A 25,340-nucleotide genomic window follows, 5' to 3' on the forward strand; every position below is an offset into this window, starting at 1 on the left:
AATATTGCTGGGGTGAAAATGCCTTGATTCCCGTTTGTCAAATATCCTCAAATCTTATTCAAGCTGACAAGGATGCTGCTGCAGCTTCTACTGCCAGGCACAAAGAATTCTCATCTGCAGCAAGAAAAAGCTCTCCCAGAATGCTTAGCTTAGAATTCGTACCAGTAGACGACGTTTCTTTGCTTAACCTGAAGGGGGGATTAATACTGCATTAAAAAATTCTGACAAGAAACCCTCTCCTTTGTACAAAAATCAAGATTCAGTAGAAATGTCCCACCTACTGCTGCTATGGAAACGCTTTAACACATGCTACTGTACACGCCTATTTCAAGTAATCATATATGCCTGTACTGATAATAGAAAACCACTAGGGAACAAAAAATTGATATTATCTTTTTTGCTTTGCCAAATGAAGGAGCTTGTAATTTTTGATTTAGTTAAAAATAGAATATGGCTAAATGGTTATTTTATTCACATAGCCCTCCAAAACAAAGAGAGATTAACAGTTCAATCCTATCCATGTCTACGCAGATACAAGCCCCAGTGAGTTCTATAGGGCTTAGCCCAAGGGAAGTGCAGTTACAGTTCTATACCCATTTGCCTGAGTTCATCTGAGTAGACATGTATAGGATTACACTGTAAAACTATAATCCTACATACACTTAGAATGGAATTAACCTCTTACACACTGTGGGACTTACTTCTGAGTAAAGAAGTAAGAACTGGCTGTAGGACTTGAAAGGAACTCTCACTGAGTATGGAGGATAACATATATCTTCAAGATCAGGGTCCAAGTATGAATTTAAATTTTAAAATATTATTGTGTACAGAATCAAACTGCCATTTTTTATTACAGCTATTCAGTTCTAAAATCCAATTCAGGCAAGATTTTCATGAACGTTCAACATAAAGACTCCTTTATTAAGGTTAATCTTTATGTGATGCAGAAGATGTCCCTCCCCCACCCTCCCATGTGTATGTGAGAAAAAAGAGTCACTACTGATCATGAGCCACGTTCAAGGTCTTGTTGCTAACATACCCAGCCCTAAATGACTCAGGACCAGGTTACCTAGCTAACCACCTTCCCTTATCAACCCCTGAGATCATCTGAGAAGGCCTTCTCAGTGGTGGTACCCACCATTGGAACACTATCCCACATGTAGATAGAGGCAGAAATGGTGGCGAGTTTTAAACACCACTTGAAAACACATCTATTCACACAGGATTTCCCAATCCACAAGGGAACTCTTGACACCCTATTTTATCGCTATGAATTGTCCCTTTCAGCGACCAGTGGGCTGGCACCATTGTTTTGACAATGGTTCAGCCCACTGAAGGGGGAAATTTAAATATGAGTTTAAATATGAGTTTTGTGCTATGAGTGGTTAGAGATGTAAAATTTCCAGAAATTTTGAAGCCATGGGGGGAAAAACAGGTTTTCCCAGTTTTGGGGGTGGAACAGGAAATTTTTAGAAAAATTAAATGCAATATTAGCAGTTTTTTCAGATTGAAAGTCACTTTGTTACTTTAGGAACATAAAATGTAATTATGTCCAAGTTGGTTTGGCGTAAAATTATCACATTTGGTATATTAAAATACAGTGTATTCAAACAATTATTGCAAATTGAATTTTATTTTTATTTTATTTTTAAATTTTGGTAACAAACAGAGCTACAAGCTCCTGAACTGTAAGGCACCTCTATGGTTCTGCCAGTTTATGAGCAGGCAAAAAACAATAAAAAAAAAAACCCAGAAGAAACCAACAACAAAAAATATTTATGTCTCCACCAGTCCTCCATAGTGACAAGCAGACAAACCACCCATTCCCATAAAAAGAACTAAGAAAAAAAGGGGGACCAAAATTCAATGAATATACATGAAATTTAATGAAAGTCATTTTTGAGCTATAGCTATCACTATCAGTTTTAGTCTCTGCTGCAATGGCAGTGCCCCCTAGAGGCAGAAATGTATCTTGCTCTTGCATTTGAGAGTTGTAGTCTCAGTTTGCAACCTAGGACTTGCTGGTCCTTGGTGCTCAGAAATTGTAATAATCTGATACCGTGCATAGTTTTTAAAAATCATTTGGAGAAGTAAATATATGAACACCTTATCTTAAACATTTTTTTCATCATGCTCAAATAAAACATTCCATAATACATTTTTCTTCATTTTTTTCAATTTTTCCGAATTCCTGACCATTGGCCATATTACCTAGGTTTGATGGGAGTCCAAACCATCTGGAGGACACAAGGTTGGGGAAAGCTGTCCTATAGCATGTGTCTTCACCAGCTAGAGATGCAGTTCATCCTTTGTTTCCCAATATTTACAAATACCACTTTACATCTAGGTTCCATCGAAGAAATATAGTGCCTTATTAGAGCAGAATCAATATTCCTATGATATCCCTTGCATTGTCTGGACAAACTTTGTGAAATCTCTCTCCTGATCATTATTATTTATTACATGTACATACCACCCCATAGCTGAAGCTCTCATAACTTATCCTGCATTGGCACCAAATAAAAGTTCTGCCATCAGCCATGAACCTGCCCATTAAAGTATGGGGAAGCCTTTGCTTGGATGGGACTGAAACTGCCAGGTGTCAATGGGCTCTATGATGGTTGCCTCAGCTACACAGAGTTTCATGGAAAAAGAGGAGGAAGTAGAAGGACACATGAAAATCAACAGCACCAAGGAAAAAGTCCTACATGTAGGAGCAGAGCAGCAATGACAGAGAATAAGGATTATAACCCTTTTCCAACCTAATGCTCTATACACAAGTGTGCCTATTCATCACTAACAAAGCATGTACAGACGAGAAGCATATTAAGAGAGGCAACCGAGAACAAAATAAAATATGAATTACAACAGTGAAGTTTTATGTAAAGAAAGCTATTGCACACGTGCACAGTTCCCAATCAAATACTTTGTTTTGCTCAGCTTGTGTGGAATACAACACTAGGAATGGGGCTTTAAGCTTCAAAGGCAGGGTGGGCAACTTGTGGGCCCCCCAGATGTTGTTGAACTGCAACTTCCATCAGGTGTAGCTGGAATAGCCAATGGTAAGCAATGATGGGAGTTGCAGTCGAAGACCACTATTGGAGAATTCCATTTCAAAATCGGGTATGTGTTTGTGAAGATGGAAATACTGAAACCGTGGCCCACATGCTAGTGTTTTGTTCTTTTTACAGAAACTCCTATGAAGAGTTAATTACCCCTTTATTACTGCGTTATCCAGGGTGTCAAACTGACTATTATGTGAATTTTCTTCTTCAGGACTCTGTGACAGATTGGTCACAGTAAAGACTGTGAAATTTTTAGCAACTGCTATTAAAATTAGGGCTGCAAATGCATCTTGGGTTTTAAATTGTATAATTTTAGTCCTAATTGTATTCAGCATTTTTATTTGCTTGGTAGACCTCCTAATCATTTTGAGTGTTAAGGCTCCCTTTGGATACTGGATAGTTTGTCTATTTTATGTTGGATGTATACTTGTACAAACACTGTTAGAAATTGCCAATGGCTTAATGCAAATAAAATTTGATTTGGAATGCTTATAATGTCTCAACACCCTTAAATCATTCCCTTTTCTGCCTGTTCACTCACTTTAGCTCCTTAAAATTATTACCAGGGCATAGGATATCCCCCCCCCCCATTCATTAGAGTAAGTACTACTGAAAACTGCATATACCTAGTTCATCTTAACTTGCTTTGTACACAAGATCAAATAGCACTATACTCACATAAGTACAAATAGTATTCTGATAGAAAAATTATTTTAAAGCAGAGGTATAGCGAGCTTCTTTTAGTACTACCTGCTACTAGAAACAATTTGGTTTATGTTGAACACTTTTAAAAAAAGATTGTATAACACTAAGGATAAACAGATTTTCAGCATTAAACCCAAAGAGCATAAACCTTAAGTCTTCAAATTGCTTTTGGAACATGTGGAGTACAATGTTTTTAGAATATCAAGTGTCTTGTTTAAAATGCTTTCATATTACTCCATCTAGTGGTTGGAGTATATCCATCTTCAATCAGGTGCAGTACAATCACGTGCATGTTTATATGGAAGTAATTCAATCAGTCCTATTCCCAGGTAATTAAATGAAGGTAAGTGTGCATAGGATTGAGCACACTCCAGCTAAAGGAATGCTACGTTTTTAAAATATATGGATATGAGACAATAATTCAGACAGGCTCTTCTAACAAGAGACAAAACTAATCTTCAGTGACCTTATTTTGCCACTAAAATCTCCCAGTGCAAATTACTCTTAATTCTTTCAATTTAAGTTTTGATGGCTGGTTACAATTTATCCTACAGGCCAAAAATAAAAGGACAGGTTTCAAACAATATTCACCCATCCCAGCACATTATTTCAATGATCTATAGGAAGCATGACTAGTGATAGAAAGATTCATCTTTTTCTTTAGATTCTAAACACAATCTTGAGATACTATTTCTAAAAGAACAGCTCTCCTACCTGTCCCTCTTTACACTCAGCCCTTAATGAGTCTTTTATGTATTCAAAATCTGTTAAGGACACATGTAGGGCAAGAACTTTGAAGCTTTGCACAAGCAAGATTTTGCACTGTTTCTACAACATTTATTGCTTGTAACTGGGTTTCTGTGTCTTTAAAACCTTTCTCAATATTTCCAATTTAAATACTAGGACAGTTCAAATACAGAAGGAATGCAACTGGTAGAGAGCCGCAAGCTCACATACTCTACCCTCCCCCTCTTTTATATGCCAAATGACATATAAGAAGCTAGGATCTAAAAAACTAGGTTTGACCTCGACTTATTTTCACTAATCACAGCTAAACAATATACAGTTTGAGTATGCACCCAAGCCCCTCTAAGCTTGTTCACATAGCAGGAAACCATGGTTTCTCATGATATTTGAACTGGAAGACTACCTTGCTTGAGAACCACCTAGAGCTAAAACTGAATTAAAGGAACTGGGGAGTGCTTGGTTTTGGTTGTAAAAACAAAACAAAAAACAAGTTATCTAAACATATAATTTTATTTGGTTTATAGTGCAGGAGTGGGGAACCATACTTGATTTGGGGGGCAGATTGCTCCCCCAGCCCCACCTCACCAGGCCAGAGGACATCAGGTTTCCCAGCTGAACTGCTGACTGGAGGTCCTCCATTTGGCACTTCAGGCAGGGAGCTGACTTCACTTGTCCTTCCCCTTCCCCAGAAGCATGCTGCTCCGCCTGCAAGCACCAGCGGAATTCACAGCCAAGGGCTTGTCCAGACGGGCGCTTTTCCCCATGGTGGCTTTGGAATGTCAACAGGTGATCTACATGATGCAGCCATCACTACAAAGCGATCCAGGGACAAAGCCCCAAAGCAACGCTTTAAAAAAAAGTCGGGCAGTTGCCCTGACTTTTTTAGCTTGGAGCCAGGCTCCACGCCTCTGCGGAGCCTTGTTAAGGAAAAACAACAACCAGAAAAATCCATTAAAGGGGGGTGTTGGATATTCTGTGAGGGTGGTAACATTTTACAGCTTTAAAAAAAGGAAGGAGGGGGAAAGAATGGAACAATTTAAAAATAAACAAACCCTGGAAGAGGGGGCGCAGATGCTCCTAGGCACCCTGGAATTGCCACGTCTGTGCTCGGTTGGGCGGGTGTGATGGTGACACCTCCTGGAAAGCCCTCCTTGGCGCTCCTTCCACTGTAGACGGTCAGAAGGAGTGTCAAGGCAGAGGTGTTGCAGACCTGACGTCGTGAAGACAAGGGCCAGATTTGCTTCTTCCACTCATTCCCCATGCAGGTAATGAGAAGCAGGAGTAAGGCTGGGTGCACACTCCGCCCGCACTTCCAGAAGCTCCTGCAAGCACCAACTGAGCATGCTTTGTTCCTGCTTCTCATTCCCTGCAGGGAAAATGAGTGGTAGGAGCGAAGCAGGCTGTGAGCTCAACCAGTCCTTTCAGTGGGAGGGAAAGCAGCACACTAAATAAGGGGAATCCATTGGAGAGAACCATCTGTGATCAGAAATAAGAGGACTTTCTCTTTACCTCATTTCCAAGCTCCTTGTAAACTCTAGGCCAGGGAGTAGGGCTTGAGGGGTGGGGGCTGCAGATGGAACCCAAACCTCTGTGGGCTGGATGGGGAACTTCAGTGGGCTGTAGGTTTTCTATCCCTGCTATATTGTGAACGACTACAGGTTAAATACAAGTCACTGTGAATTATTACAACCCTGATTAAATGGGCACAAGACATGGGCCTTAGCTAGACCTAAGGTTTATCCCGGGATTGTCCCAGGGTCATCTCTGTTCATGTAAATGACACACAGGATATCCCGGGAGCAGGCAGGGACGACCCTGGGATAAACCTTAGGTCTAGCTAAGGCCTTAATTTCTGTCATGCCTTTTGACATCTCTAGAAATAGTCATCTTTATGTACTTTTGAGAAAAAGAATATTTCAAGGTGATGATGGAATGGTATAAACCTACCCTGTAAATACATTAAAAAGGTAATTATAAAATTAAAAGGTAATTACAGCCTATTGCATTGAAAACAGTCAGGTACTTCTATTCAGTTGTGATGGACATACCCAAAAGTATTCAGGTACTGAGAAAAAAATTGTTCCAAAATTAGTACAATAGGATATGAAATTATAAAACAGTAAGAGTTCAACATAAAAATGTAAATGTATATACAACTGTGGCAACAAAGATACTCAACATTAAATTGGATAAATTGCAACATTTTGGACTGAAGTCCAAGGCAAATTGGTATAATTATATTTTTGTAATATTACTTGCATTTGGGTATCACAATAAGGATTTTTAAAGTATGTTCCTTTCATGTTATATTGTCATTTACTTTATGAGGAATACAATATCCTTTAAAATCAGCTGGTGTGCCATCTTAAACGTGCATCGCCTTCTGAGGAATGGTTAATGGCAGTGAGTAGGAGGGCTTTCTCAGTGGCAGCACCCCGTATGGGAAGTCACTATTCCAACAGGTTACATCATCTTTCTCATGGAGGGACCATTCCAGTGCCAACCCTATAGGGTAGCCCACTGACAATATTCCCCTCTGCCTCTTTACTCCATTTTTGACACCATTCATTACTTTGTGAAACCTAGATTGGGGCCAAAGGGACTCTCAGAAACGTACTGTTTATTTAATGGGGAATAGGGAGCCTGACAGCAAATCTTCCAGTCTCCTGCCAATCAGATTCAGCTCTGCCCTCATCTCCCATTAACTTTCAGTTGGGAATAGAATGCAAACAGTCTAAGCCAGCCTTCTTCAACCTGGCACCCTCCATTTGTGTTGGAATGCAACTCCTATCATTATCACTTCCCAGATTGGGGAGGACTGGCCTAGTCGGCATAGAAGGAAATCCAACCCTTGAATAGTAGCTTGGAAAAAAGGAGGCTAAGGGGAGACATGATGGAGGTGTACAAAATTATGCATGGTGTGGAGAATGTGGACAGGGAGACATTTTTCTCCCTCTCTCAAAATACTAGAACCAGGGGCTATCCCATGAAGCTGATTGGTGGGAGATCCAGAACAAATAAGAGGAAGTACTTCTTCAAACGTGTGTAGTTAAATTATGGAACTCACTACCATAAGATGTAGTAATGGCCACCAATTTGGATGGCTTTAAAAGGGGGTTGGATAAATTCCTGGAGGCAAAGGCTATCAATGGCTACTAGCCCTAATGGTTGTGTGCCATCTCCAGTATTCGAGGCAGTAAGCCTGTATGCACCAGTTGCTGGGGAACATGGGTGGGAGGGTGCTGTTTCACCATATCCTGCTTGTGGGTCCCTGGCTGATGGTTGGTTGGCCACTGTGTGAACAGAGTGGTGGACGAGATGGACCCATGATCTGATCCAGCATGACACTTTTTATGTTCTTAATAGTATAAAATTCAATTTTTTTCTTTAGAAGAAGAAAAATGGGAATGTAGCAGAAAGGTTCTTTCCACATTGGCTGTGAGGGGCAGGGGAGGGGTGTTGGAACTCAAGAGTCCCCCTCCTAAGTTTTGCCAGTGTCTACGGCCTCAGGAGGGGGACCCCAATCAATTCTACATTCCCTAGAACACTCTCCTGGGGACCATAAGAATGCTCTCTAAGTTTCTCTTATATTATAACTAGGTTAACAATAACATATAACCATGCTAGCCATCTAGACTGAATTAACACCTCTACCAGATATATTGAGTTAAAGAATTCTGGAAATGATCTATTAAAGCATTTCATTTTCACCTGAAGAAAATAAACTACTCTAATCTGCCCAGTAACTCTCAAGCCTTGCTTTGACTGTCATGGTCATTTCATTTATGTTTGCTACCTTGTTTTTGTGGGGATAAGGCTTGACCAAGTGAAGCAGAAAGGACACTGGAAAGAAAAACATAAGAAAATTGTTCAGTTTGCATCTTTCAGTATTCCCATATTTAGGCTGCAGTCCTACAACCGCTTGCCTGTGCATAAGCTCCACAGAACTGAATGGAACTTATTTCTGAGAACACATAACTAAGATTGCACTGTTAAACTCAAATGGTCATTGTTGCTGGTCATAAGAAAGACCCTATACGGTATCAAAGAGTCAATGACTGGGTTCAGACAATCACAGAATCATAGAATAGCAGAGTTGGAAGGGACCTACAAGGCCATCGAATCCAACCCCCTGCTCAATGCAGAAATCTACCCTAAAGCATCCCTGACATATGGTTGTCCAGCTGCCTCTTGAATGCCTCTAGCGTGGAAGAGCCCACAACCTCCCTAGGTAAGTGATTCCATTGTCGTACTGCTCTAACAGTCAGGAAATTTTTCCTGATGTCCAGCTGGAATCTGGCTTCCTTTAACTTGAGGCCATTATTCCATGTCCTGCACTCTGAGAGGATCAAGAAGAGATCCTGGCCCTCCTCTGTGTGAGGAGAAGAAATAGAAATTTCTTCTTCTTGCGTAGGGAGAAGAAGAACTAGTGGCTTCTCCCCCTGCTCCTGCATGCGTGACCACTATTTACATAATTCCATGCACTACATAATTCTCCCTAAAGAGATGCTAAGCCTCCCTATAAGAAGAAATAATATAGATAATACTCTATTTATAAATTAACTTGACTTAGATTTTCACAATCGTTCAGAAAATACATGAAAAGATTTTAATGGGAAGCTTGATTTAAATCAACCCACCTTGCCTTTAGAAGGTGAGATGTAGGACATTTCTCGCAATGCTGGGTTATAAATAGTGGGGTCCCATGAGGATCTCAGTTGAGGCTACTTCTTTTTAACATATTCATAAATGAACTGGAGCTAGGGTAAGCAACAGGTTTGCTGATGACATCAATTATTTAAAGAGGTTAAAACAAAAAGGGATTGTAAAATAAAACTTCTAAAGGATCCCACAAAAGTGGAGGAAATTGGGGGAAATGGCAAATGCAATTAATTATAAGCAAGTGTAAAATGATGCACATTTGAGGCAAAAAATCCTAACTTCTTCTAATACAGATCCTTGAGGAAGCCCACTGCTTACCTCCTTCCAGTAGAATTTACCATTTATTTCTACAGCTTTCTACTGTTTAACCTATCAACAAGATGACATCTCCTCTTATCCTATGATTGCTAAGTTTGCTCAAGAATCTTTGGTGAGGCACTTTGTCAAAAGTACTTTCAGGAGTCTAAGTAAGTTACGTCTATAAGATCAGCCCATCCACATTCTCGTTAACAGTATCAAATGCATGTACATCCAAGTCATACTAAAATCAGATGCATGCTTACCTTTAAGTAAACCCCATTGAACAGGGAGAGACTTACTTCCGAGAAAACAGAAGACCTCAGAAGTACAGGGTTGCAGAGCACTTCTTTCTAATTTGCTGTTTTAGACTTTAAAAAAAAGCTTCTGAGTGACCACAGTATTAAAAGTCAGTTCCATACATGTTTACTCAGAAGTAAGTCTCTCCCTGTTCAATGAGTTTTACTCAAAGGTAAGCATGCATCTGATCTTAGTATGACTTGGATGTAAATGCATTTGAAATCAATGGGATTTACTCTTGAGTAAGGGCAGATCTGTAGTTTATGAACTTGGAGATGCACAGCTTTGCTTGAGCAAAGGAAAGGAAAAGCGATCCTTCACACTGGTGGACTATGAGGAAAGGGGAAAATTGAAAAATTCCTAAAAAATTAAGGGATTAACCGATCTGATTCAAGATTGGCATGCTGAAAGCCCTCCTTAAGAGCTATCACTGTACCAATTTTGTTCTCTTTATCTTTAAAACTTACCCAAATGTAAGCATTTTTTATTTTCATTTTAAAAATTCCTTAAAATCAAGGGCTGGACCCATCTGATTCAAACTTGGGGTGGTTAAAGCCCTACTTAAGAGCTATCACCATGCCAAGTTTGAGCTGTTTAACTTTAAAAATTAAGCAGATGTAAACATTTTGGTTACCCTTGGAGCAAAGGAGGGGACCTGACCACCTTTACAAAAGAAATTAGTTAAAATGATTGTTCATCTGCCCACCCTTTGAAATGAGCAAAACAAGCCTTCACTCCTCCTCCCCTGTAAAACTTTCTCAAGCCAACAGGCAGCAACAGTATTGGCCCATGCGTTCCCTCCTGCTTCCTACAAGTGTCCCCTTCCTTGGAATTTGTTTAATATGAGTTTAGGGAAAAGTATAGTGTGTTATTCTACCATAACAGTTTCAGGCTGCTGTACTATTGTATTTTGCAGAAATAAAGAAATATTTTTTAAAAAAATTAACTGCAGGGGAAAGGAGAACATAGGGGGCGGGGTGGGAGATTTCACCGGCATACTCCAGGTGAAAAGATAAATGAGCTGAAAGAGCACAACAATGCACAGACATGAAAGTGTCCAGTGCTTGACTCACTAAGAAAATGGAGGGGGAAACCGTGGATTAAAACTGGATAAAAAAAGTAGGTGCGATGGAGCCCTATATTTGTAGCACATATTCTATGAAATAAAGACAGATTTTATCTGTTGTGGTCTGGAGGATTATCCTTTCTTTCAATCTGTACAATTGAGAAACAAAAGCCTGTTTTCCAACTAAAAATTAGCTAAAAATCATAATTCCCATAGTTTGGAAAACCAATCCAAGTTAGACAGAGATCTAATTTTTTCCTGCCTGGATGAAATTAGAGTTTTGGCAGCCAACATTTTTCTAAGGCAGGGAATGTTTTCCCTAACTAAGTTACTTAGTAGCACCTCCACAGGATCTAATCCACTAGGTAGCAAGTAAGAGATTTACGGTGCAATGCTCTGCGTGTATAGACAGAAAAAGAAAGTACTACTGCTCCCAGCATTCCTCAGGAAGCATGGTTAGCTGGGGAATTCTGGGAGTTGTAGGGCATTTTTTCAGTCTAAATTTGCACAGCATTGTACCTTTAATAAATAAAAGCACTCACGTCTAAAATTATCAGTGTTTAGGGCGTATCTACCACATAGCAATACCTGTGCACTGCTCCATGGTGTCTTCAATACATTAAACAATGTTAACTCTAAGCGAGATACCTAGCAGTGAACAGGAAGAAGTTTGCCTGAAATAGTGAAAAAATACAAGATCAGTAGTTTTAAACTATACGTTAAATAATATACAAAGGAATCGCATAGAGGGGAGTAGGTAGGCAGATAGCAGAGAGGTTTTGTGAAGCCTCTGCGTTATCTTGCATCAAATACTAAAGTACTACCTTTGAAATTTAGCCACTCTGATTTCATAATTGTTCAGACCTCAATATCTGAGAGCTATCTAGTAATCCATACTTCATTAGTCCATTGAATCTAGCTTCAGCACTGTCTGAAAGCTGTACATTTTTTTAATTTCTGGTTTTCTTTTCTGTTTAAGCAACTAGATAGCAAGTTAGTGTGTCAGAACAATCACACCACTGAATGTTATAGTCAATGCCAAGAGCAAGAACTGAAAAACAGTGCTCAACAGTGCTCAGCCCAGTCATGATGGGCATGCTTTCTCGCAACTGCAACAAATGATGAACAGGTAACCATTCTATACCTTAGGTTTTGCTACTACCATGAATTTCCTCAATACGGTTTGAGCAGCAGCATATGAAGTTTCATTTTCTGCTTGTGACAGACAAGATAACATGGTTACCACAAGCAACAGTTAAACAATGCACATAAGTAGTAGCCTCCATCAGCAGGACAGTCATGCAATACATACCTGCCATTAGACACAACAAGTTCAATTGCCTTGTGTGAATTAAAAAAAATGGGAGTAGAGAATTATTGTGCTGTTACAATTCCCTTCCCTCCCTTTCCTGTATTTTGCCTATTTGCAGACATGGTTATCTATTTTTAATTATTGTACAGCACTTCGTTTTTAGAAATAATTATGAGATACTAACAAAGCTATGAAGTATTTGAAAAATCCTAAGATACCAAAAATATGTTTTTAATAGCCAGGCCTATGTAAATGTTGGAAACACATGTATAGAGTGGCTGGTGTCTCAAGAATCTTACAATATTACACTAAAAGCCTGGCAACAGATTCAAGGTGGATGTTAATGCAGAGGCAGGAAAGAGCTGGGGAGAATAAATGCCAAAGCAGTATAAATAAGTAATCTATTCCATTTATATTATATAAGGTTTTGTGACAAACGTTTTGCTAGAAATAAATTCTATTTTTTTTCAGTGAACAATTGAGGTGACTATACAACTGTGATTTCCAATTTGAAGGGGTAAAAGGTCTGCTACAATTAAGCTGTCAACACACACACACTAAATTGTTCCATTTCTTATTCAACTTAAATTACACCACACAGAAAATCACAGAACAGAGTGTTGTCACAGGGACAAGACTGCAGTCCAAGCTTCTGAACAGAACATAAAAACTGGAGGTGGGGTAAAAATATTTAGATACATAAAAGGTATTAAAGCATTTGCCCCCAGTAGCAAAGTGTACAGGCACAACTGTGAGTCAATCTAGCGTTGACTTTTAGAGCCTACTGTGTGGTCTTAGAAACAGGTCTCTGAAGATCATAGTAGGATGTTTCCTGGAATGCTGTTACCTTTAACCGCACAGACAACCTGACATCCCTTTCAAAGTTTTCCAGCCACTCTTTCATTCATAGAGATCGCGGGGAAGGAAGCGAAGGCGGGACTCATTGTGAATGGACGGAAGTTTTTGCTGAGAAGGAAAAAAGCGCAGGTCTGGAGCCAGCCGCTGCAGATGGCAAGAGACCATCCCCTCCTTCCCGTCTCTGTGCACTCAATGTCCCGATGCAGGGAACGGGAAACAGAAGGATGCAGGCAAACGGGAAATAAGTCTCAGACAAATTGGGAGGGCAACCAAAGGAGGGGGAAAGCCCAGCCGGAAGCAGGCTCCCCCTCCTCTCCACCCTCCCAGGCGCTCCTTGCCCTGCGGATCAGACTAAGCCCTGTAAATTCCCACATAACGATTAGAAAACGGAAGAGAAACCTATCCCGGGGGGCGAGAGGAGGGATCGCTGCACTTAGCGCTCTGACGGCCCTCCGCTTATCTTTCGCTTCCGCGCTTCGCCTGCTCACCTGGGCCGGCGCCTCATAGCACCCAGTGAGGCTTCCTGGGAAGGCAATTCCACTGCCACGCACGGGAGGAGTTTCCCCCTTTCCGCGCAGGCATGCCCACGGACGGTCGGGCCGCATGCCTGCAAGTGGGGTGGCCCACAGAGATCTCCCAGGTGTGCTCGCTGCTCCCATCCCACGCGGTGCTAATGAGAGGGGGCGGTGGGCGCTGCTCAGCACCCCTCTCGCCACCTGCGTCTCCTCCCTCCCGCCTGGGAAGTAATAGGGAGACACGGAGCCGGTGGGTGGGTGGGTGGAGGTGGGGAGCAGGGAAAGAAAAGCTACGCCGGTCAGGTGAGTGCCCCCCCTCCACCCCGTCACTCACCACAAGAACCGAGCCCCGCACCACTTCGGAGACGCTTTGCCGTAACTCGGCGGCCGTGCCCGGCTTGCTCAGCGCCCGCGTGAACTTCCGAGTCTCCGAGGGGACCAGAGCCGACTGAAAGGGCATCGCTGCCATCGCCCCCGCTTCGGTCCGCTTCGCCAAACCTGAGCCGCGTCCTTTGCTGGCGGCCCTCTGGGCAGATCGGACGGAGCGCCTAGCCTGGCCTGGCCCGGCCCGGCCGCCTTTCAGGGCAGCGCCTGGCGTCCCATCCCCCCCTTCCCCCTCCCTTCACACGCAGCGCTACCGGCCGGTCAGTCGCTCCAGTGTCGCAGTTGGTCTTGGCGCCGGCTCGGCTCGCGCTGCCACTCCTGTCAGGTGGCCCCTCCCTTCAGCAACTCTTTCTCTCTCGTGCGCGCGCGCGCGCCCCGCTCCTGCCCCCAAACACTGGCACGCGGGAGGGAGACAGAGCGATGTATCTGTCTCGTCAGCTCATTGGCGGGAGGGGCGTAGCTCTCTGCTGTTCCTTCTCGCCGTACGTGGTGTAGCTGCATGTAAAGCGCGCCGCTGCCTCCCAGCTGGTTTGCCTTACGCTACATCTGATTGGGCCTTGCGTTACCTGTGCGGCTGCCCTCCTCCCATCACCCTGATCCCTGCCCGGTTATTGGTTCTGCCTAGAGCTACGTGAAGGCGTGGCCAGCCAAGAGCGGAAATTCCATCCCCGCGTTCTCTCTCGCTCCCTCTCTAAAGATCAGGTCATCCAGCGAATGATGGCAGTGGCGCGTGGACGTCCTTGGGAGCAAGTGGTGCTTTGCGGTGGGGTGTGGGGGTGTCTCCCGGCTCTCAGGTCTCTCAATTGCCAAGTAAGGCGGCGAAGTATCAGTGTATATACCTTCAACTATTGGAAAACACATAGTACGTACTGCACGATGTGTATGTTATGGAGATGAGATTTAATATCCTTTTAAAATTGCCACTGGCATCCATTAAGACTTTTCAATATAGTACACATTTCCAACATATTAACTTTACAGGGCTAATTTATAAGGGACCAATGCATAGATTAGATTAGCATGTGCAATGGCTTCTTAAAATACATGAAGGACATAGTCAGGTGGTGGTTTTAATCTGCAATTGCTTAAGACCTACATATTTTAAAAACTGACTCATTAAATAAAAGGGGGGGAGAACTACTTTTGTCATTGGAAAGAGAAAATGCCAAATCCACAGCAAGGCAATACCTTTATTTGGACCACCCGAATGGCCACAATAGATTGAGCAAGTTTTCAAGACATTGTCTAATTCAGCTAATTGCTGACAGTGCAATGCCGCTAATGCTTCCTTTAAACAGCTATGAGGCGGTATATAAAAGTAATAAATAAATAAATAAATAAATAAATAAATAAATATGTTTTGGCAATGTCCAGTAGTTACTACTTTGGGATAGCAGGTTATTGTCCAGATACATTTGGTATTGCAACAGTCTTTAATATTCGCTGATGTACATGCTTTTTTAAATTACCTACTTCATAGAAATGAAGGAATGGTCAGCATAAATGGATAGGGAGACATTTTTCTCCCTCTCATAATACTAGAACCTGGAGTCATTATTATTATTAATATTAATATTTATTTATATAGCGCCATCAACATTCACGGTGCTGTACAGTCATCCCATGAAGCTGATTGGTGATTTAAGACAGACAAAAGGAAGTACTTCTTCAGACAGCACATAGTTAAACTATGAAATTAACTACAAGATGTAGTGATGGCCACCAATTTGGATGGCTTTAAAAGGGAGTTGAATAAATTCCTGGAGGAGAAGGCTATCAATGGCTACTAGTCCTGGTGGCTATGTGCCACCTCCTGTATCAGAGGCAGTAAGCCTATGTGCATCAGTTGCTGGCGGGTGTCCTGCTTGTGGGTTTCTAGTTGACAGCTGGTTGGCCACCATGTGAACAGAGTACTGGATTAGAGGGACCCTTGGTATGATCCAGCATGGCTCTTCTTATGTTCTTATGACAACTAAAAGACTGATATTACAACATTGGAAGAACAAATACTCACCTCCTATAATGCAATGCATTGAGGACCTCATGACACTTTAAACATTTGAACAGGTGGCATATAGATGGCACCTTCAAAGGGATACTTATTTGAATATCTGGTCTGCTTTTCTTGAAGCCAATGTATAATTGCTAAAAAGTTGTGCTTCCATACGTATGCATTACATATGTATTCATTACTAAAGATATATACAAATTCATATTATGAATTTGTTTTTTTCTCCCTTCTCCCAAAAAAATAAATAAAAAGAAAAAAGTTTGCAGCTACATCTTGCCCATTCTTTGTACTTTTTAATATCGCCTCCCCACCCCTACCTCCTTGCTTTTTGTATCATTTCTTCATATGAGTTCTGGCAAACTTTCAGGTCATTCTTGTTGGTCCTAATAAGTGTGTTACCTAATGGATTTTGGATTTATCTCATTGTGTTCTGTTGAAGTCCCTAAGCACTTTTTCAGATAATTAAAACCCATACATGCTCTTCCCCCCCCCACCTCCCCCAGTTATATGTGAGCTATAAGCTACAAAGTCCTGTTTCTGTATAATGAAATCAGAATGAGTAGTCTGGTAATTGGGGGTACAACCATGGACCATAGTTGTACTTTTTTTAGAATCTTTTCTATTTACCAAGGCAGATGTAAAGCAGGGGTGGGTAGAGAAGGTAAATCAGGATGTACTGATAGCTCTTTGGGAAATTTGCAATAGATAAGCAAGGGTTTCTTACTCATAGTTGTTTTAGAAAAGCAACAACAAAAAGCCTTCTCTCTCTAAATTATACTGCTGAAATGGAGAAGGGGGGATGAGCCAGAAATAGCTTTTATTGATTTATTTATTTATTACATTTCTATACCGCCCAATAGCCGGAGCTCTCTGGGCGGTTCTTTTGGTATGAAAGGACTGTGAGCTCAGTTCTGAGTCTGAAAACAAATTCTTGGTCTGAACTATGTGGTCACAACCACTGTGTTCCTTAATTCTGTTAGTAACTTGGGTGTATGTCTGCCCTGAGCCATTATTTTGCACCTGACTCAGTTGGTGAACTTTGAGGGTCCACTAAAAAACAAAGTAGACCCCAGAACTCTGAAATCTTCCCACCTATGATGCAAGATACAATGCAGGACAACTAGTAGACCACCTAGCACCTTTTGAGTTGATGGAATTCTTGCAAAGACTCCTAGACCAGATGGATGATGATCTGATGGAGCATATTTTGTCTTTTTCCTCAATTCGGAACACTGGAATCCTCTGTGATGTTTAATGGAACAGGGGCAAAGCTAGATAATCCCACTGAGAGAATAGAAGCTGAGCTGGGTACTTCCCTCCTTCCCAGAAGCATTAAAACGGGATTCAAATTCTTCTACGACCTGCTGTCTTTCCACAGGTCTCCCTCAAAGGGAAGAAATGGCATAGCCTCCTGTCTTGTCAGGAGCCATGTGTGTGATGTTTATCATTTCTATACAGGGGGCATTTTTACTCCACCAGTAGCCAGAAGAAAAAGGGGCAATGGAGAAACGGCTGCTGGCCTTTTACATCAGCTAGTAAAATGGCTTGGGACACCCCCACCTGTTATTCATTCCTATGGAAGAAAGGTAAAGTGTTGCACATAAACACAGCTTTGCATGGAGGCAATTCCTGCCTGCTCCTTCTAATATTTGAGCCAATAGAATGTATTGCACTACAGATTCAAACAGTTTTATAAAGTGTTGCATTACAAATTCAGATAATTATTTTAGATTCTGAAATGTCCAAAAAAGGCATTTGATAAAACTTCAAAAGGAAAAGACGTGACATAATATGCAATAACAATCCTAGACGCCTCAAACCTGATTTCAAATGAGTAACATTAGAATCCTCTGACTATCCTTTCAGAATGTTTTCTGAGTAATTTTGTGGAGGGAAGTAAGTTAGAAGACATTTTTAATATTGGGAAAGGTGTGCAGGATGAACTGAATGACCTCAAAAACTGTAGTAAGGGAAACAGAATGAAATCCAATAGCACAAACTATAAAGAATTAATATTACATTTCAGTCCACACTCAGTGTATAGCATTATATGTTTCAAAAGATATATCTCACAGCAAAAGTGCTATTAATGAATCAAAGAGCAAAAACCCAAACAAAAAACCCTTCCTACCCATTAGGTGAAGAGCTGTTGTAGTCCTTGAAAATTACTTTTTCCTTTCTATTTTCAAGATTTCTCATCTGCACATTGGAAAGATAACAGTAACTATTTATTGGAGACTAATGGCTGCAGTCCTATTTGAAACTGGTTTCTGTGAGTTTGGATATGAACCCAACACTGTATAGGATCAGGCAGCTACATATCATCTCTGAATGGAAAAAAAAGTTCTTTAAAAATTCAGACTAAAGAATCCATTTTTATTTTCTTGGCATTTCAAATACTTTAACGCTTCGCCTGTAACAGTTATTCCTAATTTATTTATTAGTTCATTTGGTAGCATCTTTGTAAGCAGCCCTCCACAAACACAGTCACTGCCCTTCCCATTCCCAGCACAAAAATCTCTTTCCAGCAAATTGAGAAGGGATCAAGGGAGGCAAGGTCACCTTATCTTATTTACGTTGAGATTTGCAGAAAGTAAGGAAATGTAGGAGTTTTTCCCATTGTTTCTTATTTTCACCATAACCAAACACATTTTTTAAAAAATTATGTCATTCATTTTTAATCAAGATTCTCAAACCAAGTGAAGAAATTTTTATAACTCATGTATTATCCAGGTCTTCTATCTAATTATGAAGTGCCTTTCTATATATAGAATCTCAGTATTGTTATTCACATTAATTGTATTTCTTTACTCTTCCTTCAGCACTGCTATGTTTGCTGTTCACGTCCTTTGTGTAATCAATAGGAGCAATTATGAGAAATGTTAATCTGCAAACACAAGTTAATTTAAAACTGTACCTATTATGTTTGAGATTTACACTCACTTTAAAGTTAAATTATCATGTTTTATTTATTTTTAAGATTCATATTCCACCTTCCAATTGAATCACCCTCAGGGTGGTTTACAATTCATTGCAATAACACACACCCAAACATATCTACAAACCAACATGATCCAACAGCCCTTAGTCCCCTGGCCAATGGATGGGTCCAGAATGTCCCAAGGCAACTATACAATTAAAATAAATGTAATTCCATTTATTTGTTGGCTGTTTCCCTAACTCTAGTTACTTTCCTTTTCTTTTAAGAATTGGAACAGGATCCCAAGTTAGTTTCCCTTCTTTCTTCCTCCCAAAGGCTTGTCCAATACGTTTTCCTCTTTTATATTTAAATCTTTTACAGAAAGTGCAGCCCTTTGTATTTAATAAATACTTTTCAGCACAGGACCAGATCTTGGTATTCTTGATAGATCTGTCTGACTACTTTTTATAGGGGTTCTGCTCTACTGCATTGATTCTGCCTAAGAATGGAAGTTTGGCAGCCCCCCCCCTTCTGTGGACACCACGTCTCCCTGCTGCCATATTTGCCATGCTGGCAGCAACAACAACAAAAAAAAAACCCAGCCCTTTTTGCTCCCACTGCACCACTAAGAGCTCCATCACACCTATTTTTTTTTCCTGGTATGCATCTGCGATTTCCACCTCAGTTTCATTAGCGTATCAAGCACTGATCACTTTCACATGCGTGTGTTGTTGCACTATTTCACCTTGCGCATCCTTGTGTCACTGCCCCATCCTGCCCCTTCGCTTCCCCCCTCCAGTTCATTGGTTCTTGTGGTTGATGGACATGGGCACCTTCCCCTCCCCCCGGTTTTGTTGTTAAAGTTTAGCGATTTAGCACTTCATATCCTGGGCACTTCGTACAGTGGGCAAAAAAGGAGAGAAGTTGAAATGGATGTATGATAGAGCAATGAAAGTTGGAGCAGCAAAAGTCTGTTCGACTCTGTGCACTGGAGGAAAACCTCCCCCCTCTTTCATCAGCAAGACCACACACACCCAAGAAGGGACATTCTGTGAGATAGCAGGAGGACAACAATATACGAGGTCAGAAGTGTAGTTTTATTTATTTATTTATTACATTTATATACCACCCCACAGCCGAAGCTCTCTGGGCGGTTCACAAAAGCTATCACACGTGGTGGGGAAATGCCGCTCATTCCCTGCCCTAGAAACTCACGGAAAATAGAGGGGAAGAGGCGAGATGACTGCAGAACAGGGACGTCTTGTGAGGGTTGTGGGGCAAAACAGTAAACAAGGCAGGACGACAGTGCGATAAAATGCTGGTGTGATGAAGCTCCAAATTTCAGGGACAAACACTGATTTTTTTTCCTGGCCCTGCCACCACATTACCAAATTTCAGTGGTGAATTTGACAGCATAGCAGCAGGCATGGGTGTCATGTCAAGTGGTTCTATGGATGAAAATGGCCCCCACCCACCCCAAAGTTGCCCACTTCTCTACACCATGTATGGGGAACCTTTTTTGGCCTAAGGGCCATGTTCCCTCATGATTAACCATCCAGGGGCTGTAGGCCAGCGATGAGCAGGGGAACACATACTTTCTCACAGATACACACACACACAGCCATGCACATCTGCACACAACACACATTCATTCATACACACATTCATTCTCACACCACCAGTTCCCCACCAATGTTCTACGCTGTTAGGATATATGAGGGAAGGGTGGAGTATGTGGAACTTTGCCTCTTCCTTTGCCAAGAACACAAAACATCCCTCTGCCCCTTCTGTAGTCCAAAGGCTTCTTTGTGTACAGCTGAGAGTAAAGGTAGATTTTGGTTTCAGACGGTCAGAGATGACTGTAAAGTTGCTAGTCAGTCAGTTTACTAGTCCATCCAGTAAAATCACATTTTGTCAGGTGCCCTTAGGCATTGTATGGGAGCTATAAGCAGTTTCCATGAGGCTGGTAGAACATTTAAATGACCCAGTCATCTGGGCATGGGACAATTGTCTGGATCCTCTTTCTGTCACGGTGCCAATTCAATGGGAAATTATCAGGCAATTCACCCACACATACTTGATCAAATTATTTAGGCTGTAACCTTATGAACACTTACTTGGGAAGAAGCTCCAGTTGGGAGCGGTCATTAGGGGATTTGGAGCTAAATGCCATCAATACGCTGATGACACGCAGCTCTATCTCCCTGTGACAACTGAATCAGGTGAGGCTGTGCAAGTCCTGGACCAGTGCCTAGACTCAGTAATGGGCTGGATGAGGGCCAATAAACTGAGACTAAATCCTGGCAAGACGGAAGCCCTGTGGGTGAGTGGTTCCCGAGTCCGGGAGACAGGCTCATTGCCTGTTCTGGATGGGGTTGCTCTGCCTCTGAAAGAACAGGTTCGTAGTTTGGGGGTACTCTTAGACCCATTTCTGTCGTTGGAGGCTCAAGTAGCCGCCACAGCTCGGAGTGCCTTTTACCGTCTTCGGTTGGTTCGCCAACTACGGCCTTTCCTGGACAGGGATAGCTTGACCACGGTGGTACAGGCATTGGTAACCTCAAGATTGGATTACTGCAATGCGCTCTATGTGGGGCTGCCCTTGAAGCTGCTCTGGAAGCTGGAGCTAGTGCAGAATGCTGCGGCTCGGCTGTTGTCTGGAGCTGCCCCTTTCCAGCATGTAACTCCTCTGCTGAGGGAACTGCACTGGCTGCCTATTTGCTACCGGGCCAGGTTTAAGGTTCTTGTACTTGTGTACAAAGCCCTGAACAACTTGGGACCAGGATACCTGAGAGAGCGCCTTCTCCCTTACCAACCTGCCTGGTCACTGAGGTCATCCGAGGGCCTGCTCCTGGTGGTTCCACATAGATCCATCCTCTGATTGGAATCCACCAGGGGAAGAGCCTTCAGCGTGGTGGTGCCCCTCCTGTGGAATTCCCTGCCTCTGGAGGTCAGGCAGGCGCCAACCTTGTACTCCTTTCGGCGCCTCCTGAAAACATCTTTATTCCATGAGGCCTTTCTTTAACATGCAGCTTTGGATTTCTGTGTTGTTGTTTTTTTGCTTCTTTTTAAATTTTGTTTTAACTGTTTTATTCTGTTTTTATTTTCATTTTACCTTGTACACCGCTCCAAAAATTTTTCAATGAGGAGCGGTATATAAATATTCTAAATAAATAAATAAATAAATTTACCTCAGTGGTACATTTCTGAGTTGTGTAGAACCTGGCACTGATATGCAGCTCCCACACAGTTGGGCTAATGTCTAAAGATCACCTCACTATTGGAGTAACCAGAATTGTAGTCTGAAAATCGAGTCCAACAAGCTCCACACATGATGTATCAGTAGCTGCGCCAGTTCCTACTTCAGTCTGCTGAGTTTTGCCACACCTTTTGGTCCCACCCAGAACACTGCATTAGGGGGGAAAGTTGGCAGTCCTATTGGATTTAAACTAGCTTTCCTGGTCACCATCATGCAGAGTTCTAGGTCACAGACTTCATTTTCATGAAGCAGAGATTCTGTAAGTCTAACAGCAATGCTTAACTGTTAGGGCGTTTTTCACATACAGTGCTTGCTTGCTTACTTACTGAGGAGAAAGTCCCATTTAACTCAGTGAGACATTTCCAAATAAACATGCACAGGAGCAGCTTGAAGGACAGGTTTAACTTCCTGTGTTTGTAAATAATATTTTAAAACGTACATTGATTATAAATTACATTTAATTAAAATTACTCAATTCTGAATGTGAGCAAAATGAAGAAGTGACAGAAAATATTCTCATGGAAAATGCCTCCCTTTTAGATAACATAAAATCAATCCAAGGCTCTGTGTATATGACCAAATAATATTAGATGAATTTAACACCATCATTGTATATAACCAGATCAAAAACCAATCGTAGTAAGTAATTGCTATCAGGTAAGGTTGTAAAGGGAGCCCTGCTGGATCAGTACAAGGCCTATTTGGTCTAGCATTTGGTTCCCACAGTAGCCAGCCATTTGCTTATGGGAAGCCTACAAGCAGGACATGAGTATAATAGCCTCCCACACATGCTCTCAGCAACTGGTATTAAGAAGCATACTGTCTTTGGTACTGAGGTAATATATAGCCTTCATGATGTCTTACTCACCCACTGATTGTCTTACCATGAAGTTGTCTAATCCTCCTTAGTTGTTCATGTTGGTGGTCATCACATAGTTATAAAAAGAAGTTATACTGGATGGTATCCTATAAAGAATAAATTATTCTCACATATACATGATTTACTGTGCTAGCTAGTAAACTTCTCTCAGTCCCACCACTATCACAGACACACCTGGTAGAAACATGGGAGAAGACCTTCTTGGTGGCTGCTCAGTGCTCTGGAATTCTCTTCCCAGGGAAGCTAGACTGGCTTGATGTGCTTTTGGAGGCAGGCAAAACCATTTTTGTTCCAGCAGGCCTTTGGCGAATAATCTGGACTTCTGTCTATGCCTAGATTCTTAAAATCTGGTCTCTGCAGAGGCCACCAGTGAGAGAGGAAGCAGCAGCCAGGCACCTCTCCACCGTGCCTGGGTCCAGCTCTAGCTGAGAGCCCCCTCCCTCCTGCTGTCACCTGTAACTGCTGAACTTTCCAACTAAGATTGTAGTGCCTGAATTTGCTTTCCTTTTCCCCCTCCTCCTCCTCCCTCCCAATCCCCTTTCCTTTTGTGTCATGTCTTTTAGATTGTAAGCCTGTGGGCAGGGACTGTCAAGAAATACTTTTGTAAGCCGCCATGAGAGCCTTTTTTGGCTGATGGCGGCATAAAAATCCTTAAATAAATAAATAAATAAATAAAAATTGTTATGTGTTTAATTCTCCGCTCTGATTTTTCCATCGGCTCTGTCTCTCCGCACTGTCAGATTATCCATCAGAGAACCATTCCATTTTCAAATAACCATTCTATTATAGCCTATGGGAATTAACCAAAATGCTTACAGCTCTCATTTTTAAAGGTAAAGAAATGAAACTTGGCACCCTGGTAGCGCTTAAGTAGATATTTAGCCATACCAAATTGGAAGCAGATTCCTTTATCCCTTGATTTTTAAAGTTTGAGGTTTTAAAATAGTTATTTTAAAAAACCACTGTCATTTTTAAAGCTAAAGAGATGAAACTTGGCACCCTGGTAGCTCTTACGTAGAGATTTAGCCATGCCAAATTAGAAACAGATCCTTGTTTTCCTTGATTTTTAGGAATTTTTAAAATTTCAAACTCAGGTAGTGAAACCTCCTCTTTGGGGTCTAGGACCTTGAACAACACAAGCTTTAGAATAAAAAATAGAAATAAAAAAGCCAGGCAGCAGCATATTACAAAAAACAACGAGAGGTCAGATAAGAACAAACACAAATATATATATATATATATATATATATATATATATATATATATATATCCTGTCTTCAAAACATGAGATAACAATAGCAATAGCAAACTTTTCACCACCCCTTCTTTTGACTTTACACCCAGCCGAGTTGTATCCATACTTGTGGTGCACAGATAGCCTTTGGCACAAGACTCTTTTCTGTATCCTTACAATATTGGCTTGTGAGACTGTATGGATTCACATTGCCTGCCAGCAGTCATCACTTTATCCTGGTACAACTCATGGTTTTCATTATTTTCATAATGTGACCCATTTTTCCTAAATCCTTCCTTTCACTTGACATCAGTTTTTCAAGAAGTGAAGAAAATTGGTTGTAGTTTCATTCTAGCTCAGACACAGCTCCCATAATTTAAACACATGGTAAATGGTACCAAGTTGACACACATGGAGATGGGGGGTTTCAATTTTTGTACGAGGTTTCTAGTTAATAATAATAATAATAATAATGGATCCCCAACTTCCCAGATTCCAGAACAGTGGAAGACCATTCTCTGTATGCTATGGTCAGTATATAGATGACACACTTTTGTCCCAGAAGTCATTTTAAACTGAAACATACTGGGAAGGGGAGGTTGGTATGACAGGCATTGAGATAAAGTTTTCTCTATGTTCCCTGTTGTAACTAATCTTTCTGAAAGTTCTTGCTGCGTCAGAGGTTTCAGAACATTTATTTGGCAGCAGCAGTAGTAGTACATCCCAAAGTTTTGGCACAGTCTAAATATGAGTTGTAGAACCAGTGCTACTCCACTGCAGTTACATGCTCTTGTATATATCAATATTTTCAAACCATGTCCTGCGGAACCCTGGGTTTCCTAGGAAGCTGACGGGTTCTACAATGTGAAGATCAGTAATGGCATTGACAGACAAGCTTCTGTGAAAGGCAGTCTTCTGTCACTACCAATCTTTCTCTGCAGTGTATAGCCATAGAACGGGGTATTGTGTGTGTTTTAGAGTGTACTCTAGTATGTGAGGACAACTGTGAAACTCAATAGGCCTATCAACTGACCATGCATACTAGAACATGGGCCAGAATGCTTTGCAATGTGTGCAAGGGTCCTACGGCAGATACATGGTGTTCCTCCAAACCGTATGGTTTTGGGA

The 25,340-nt window shown here is 41.5% G+C and overlaps 1 protein-coding gene across 4 annotated transcripts in view; it reads right to left on the reverse strand.

Annotated features, from left to right (window-relative positions):
* The window catches only part of DOCK9 (dedicator of cytokinesis 9), a 134,902-nt gene extending 120,888 nt beyond the window's left edge, over positions 1-14,014 (reverse strand). For all 4 annotated transcript variants that reach the window (XM_063126096.1, XM_063126098.1, XM_063126095.1 and 1 more), the window contains exon 1: positions 13,862-14,014. In XM_063126096.1, coding sequence (XP_062982166.1) covers positions 13,862-13,996 — 135 coding nt within the window. In that variant the 5' untranslated portion in view covers positions 13,997-14,014. The remainder of the gene's footprint in view (positions 1-13,861) is intronic.
* Positions 14,015-25,340: the final 11,326 nt, after the last annotated feature.

The sequence above is a fragment of the Elgaria multicarinata genome, chromosome 5 (genome assembly GCF_023053635.1).
Source record: "Elgaria multicarinata webbii isolate HBS135686 ecotype San Diego chromosome 5, rElgMul1.1.pri, whole genome shotgun sequence".
Classification (NCBI taxonomy): domain Eukaryota; kingdom Metazoa; phylum Chordata; class Lepidosauria; order Squamata; family Anguidae; genus Elgaria; species Elgaria multicarinata.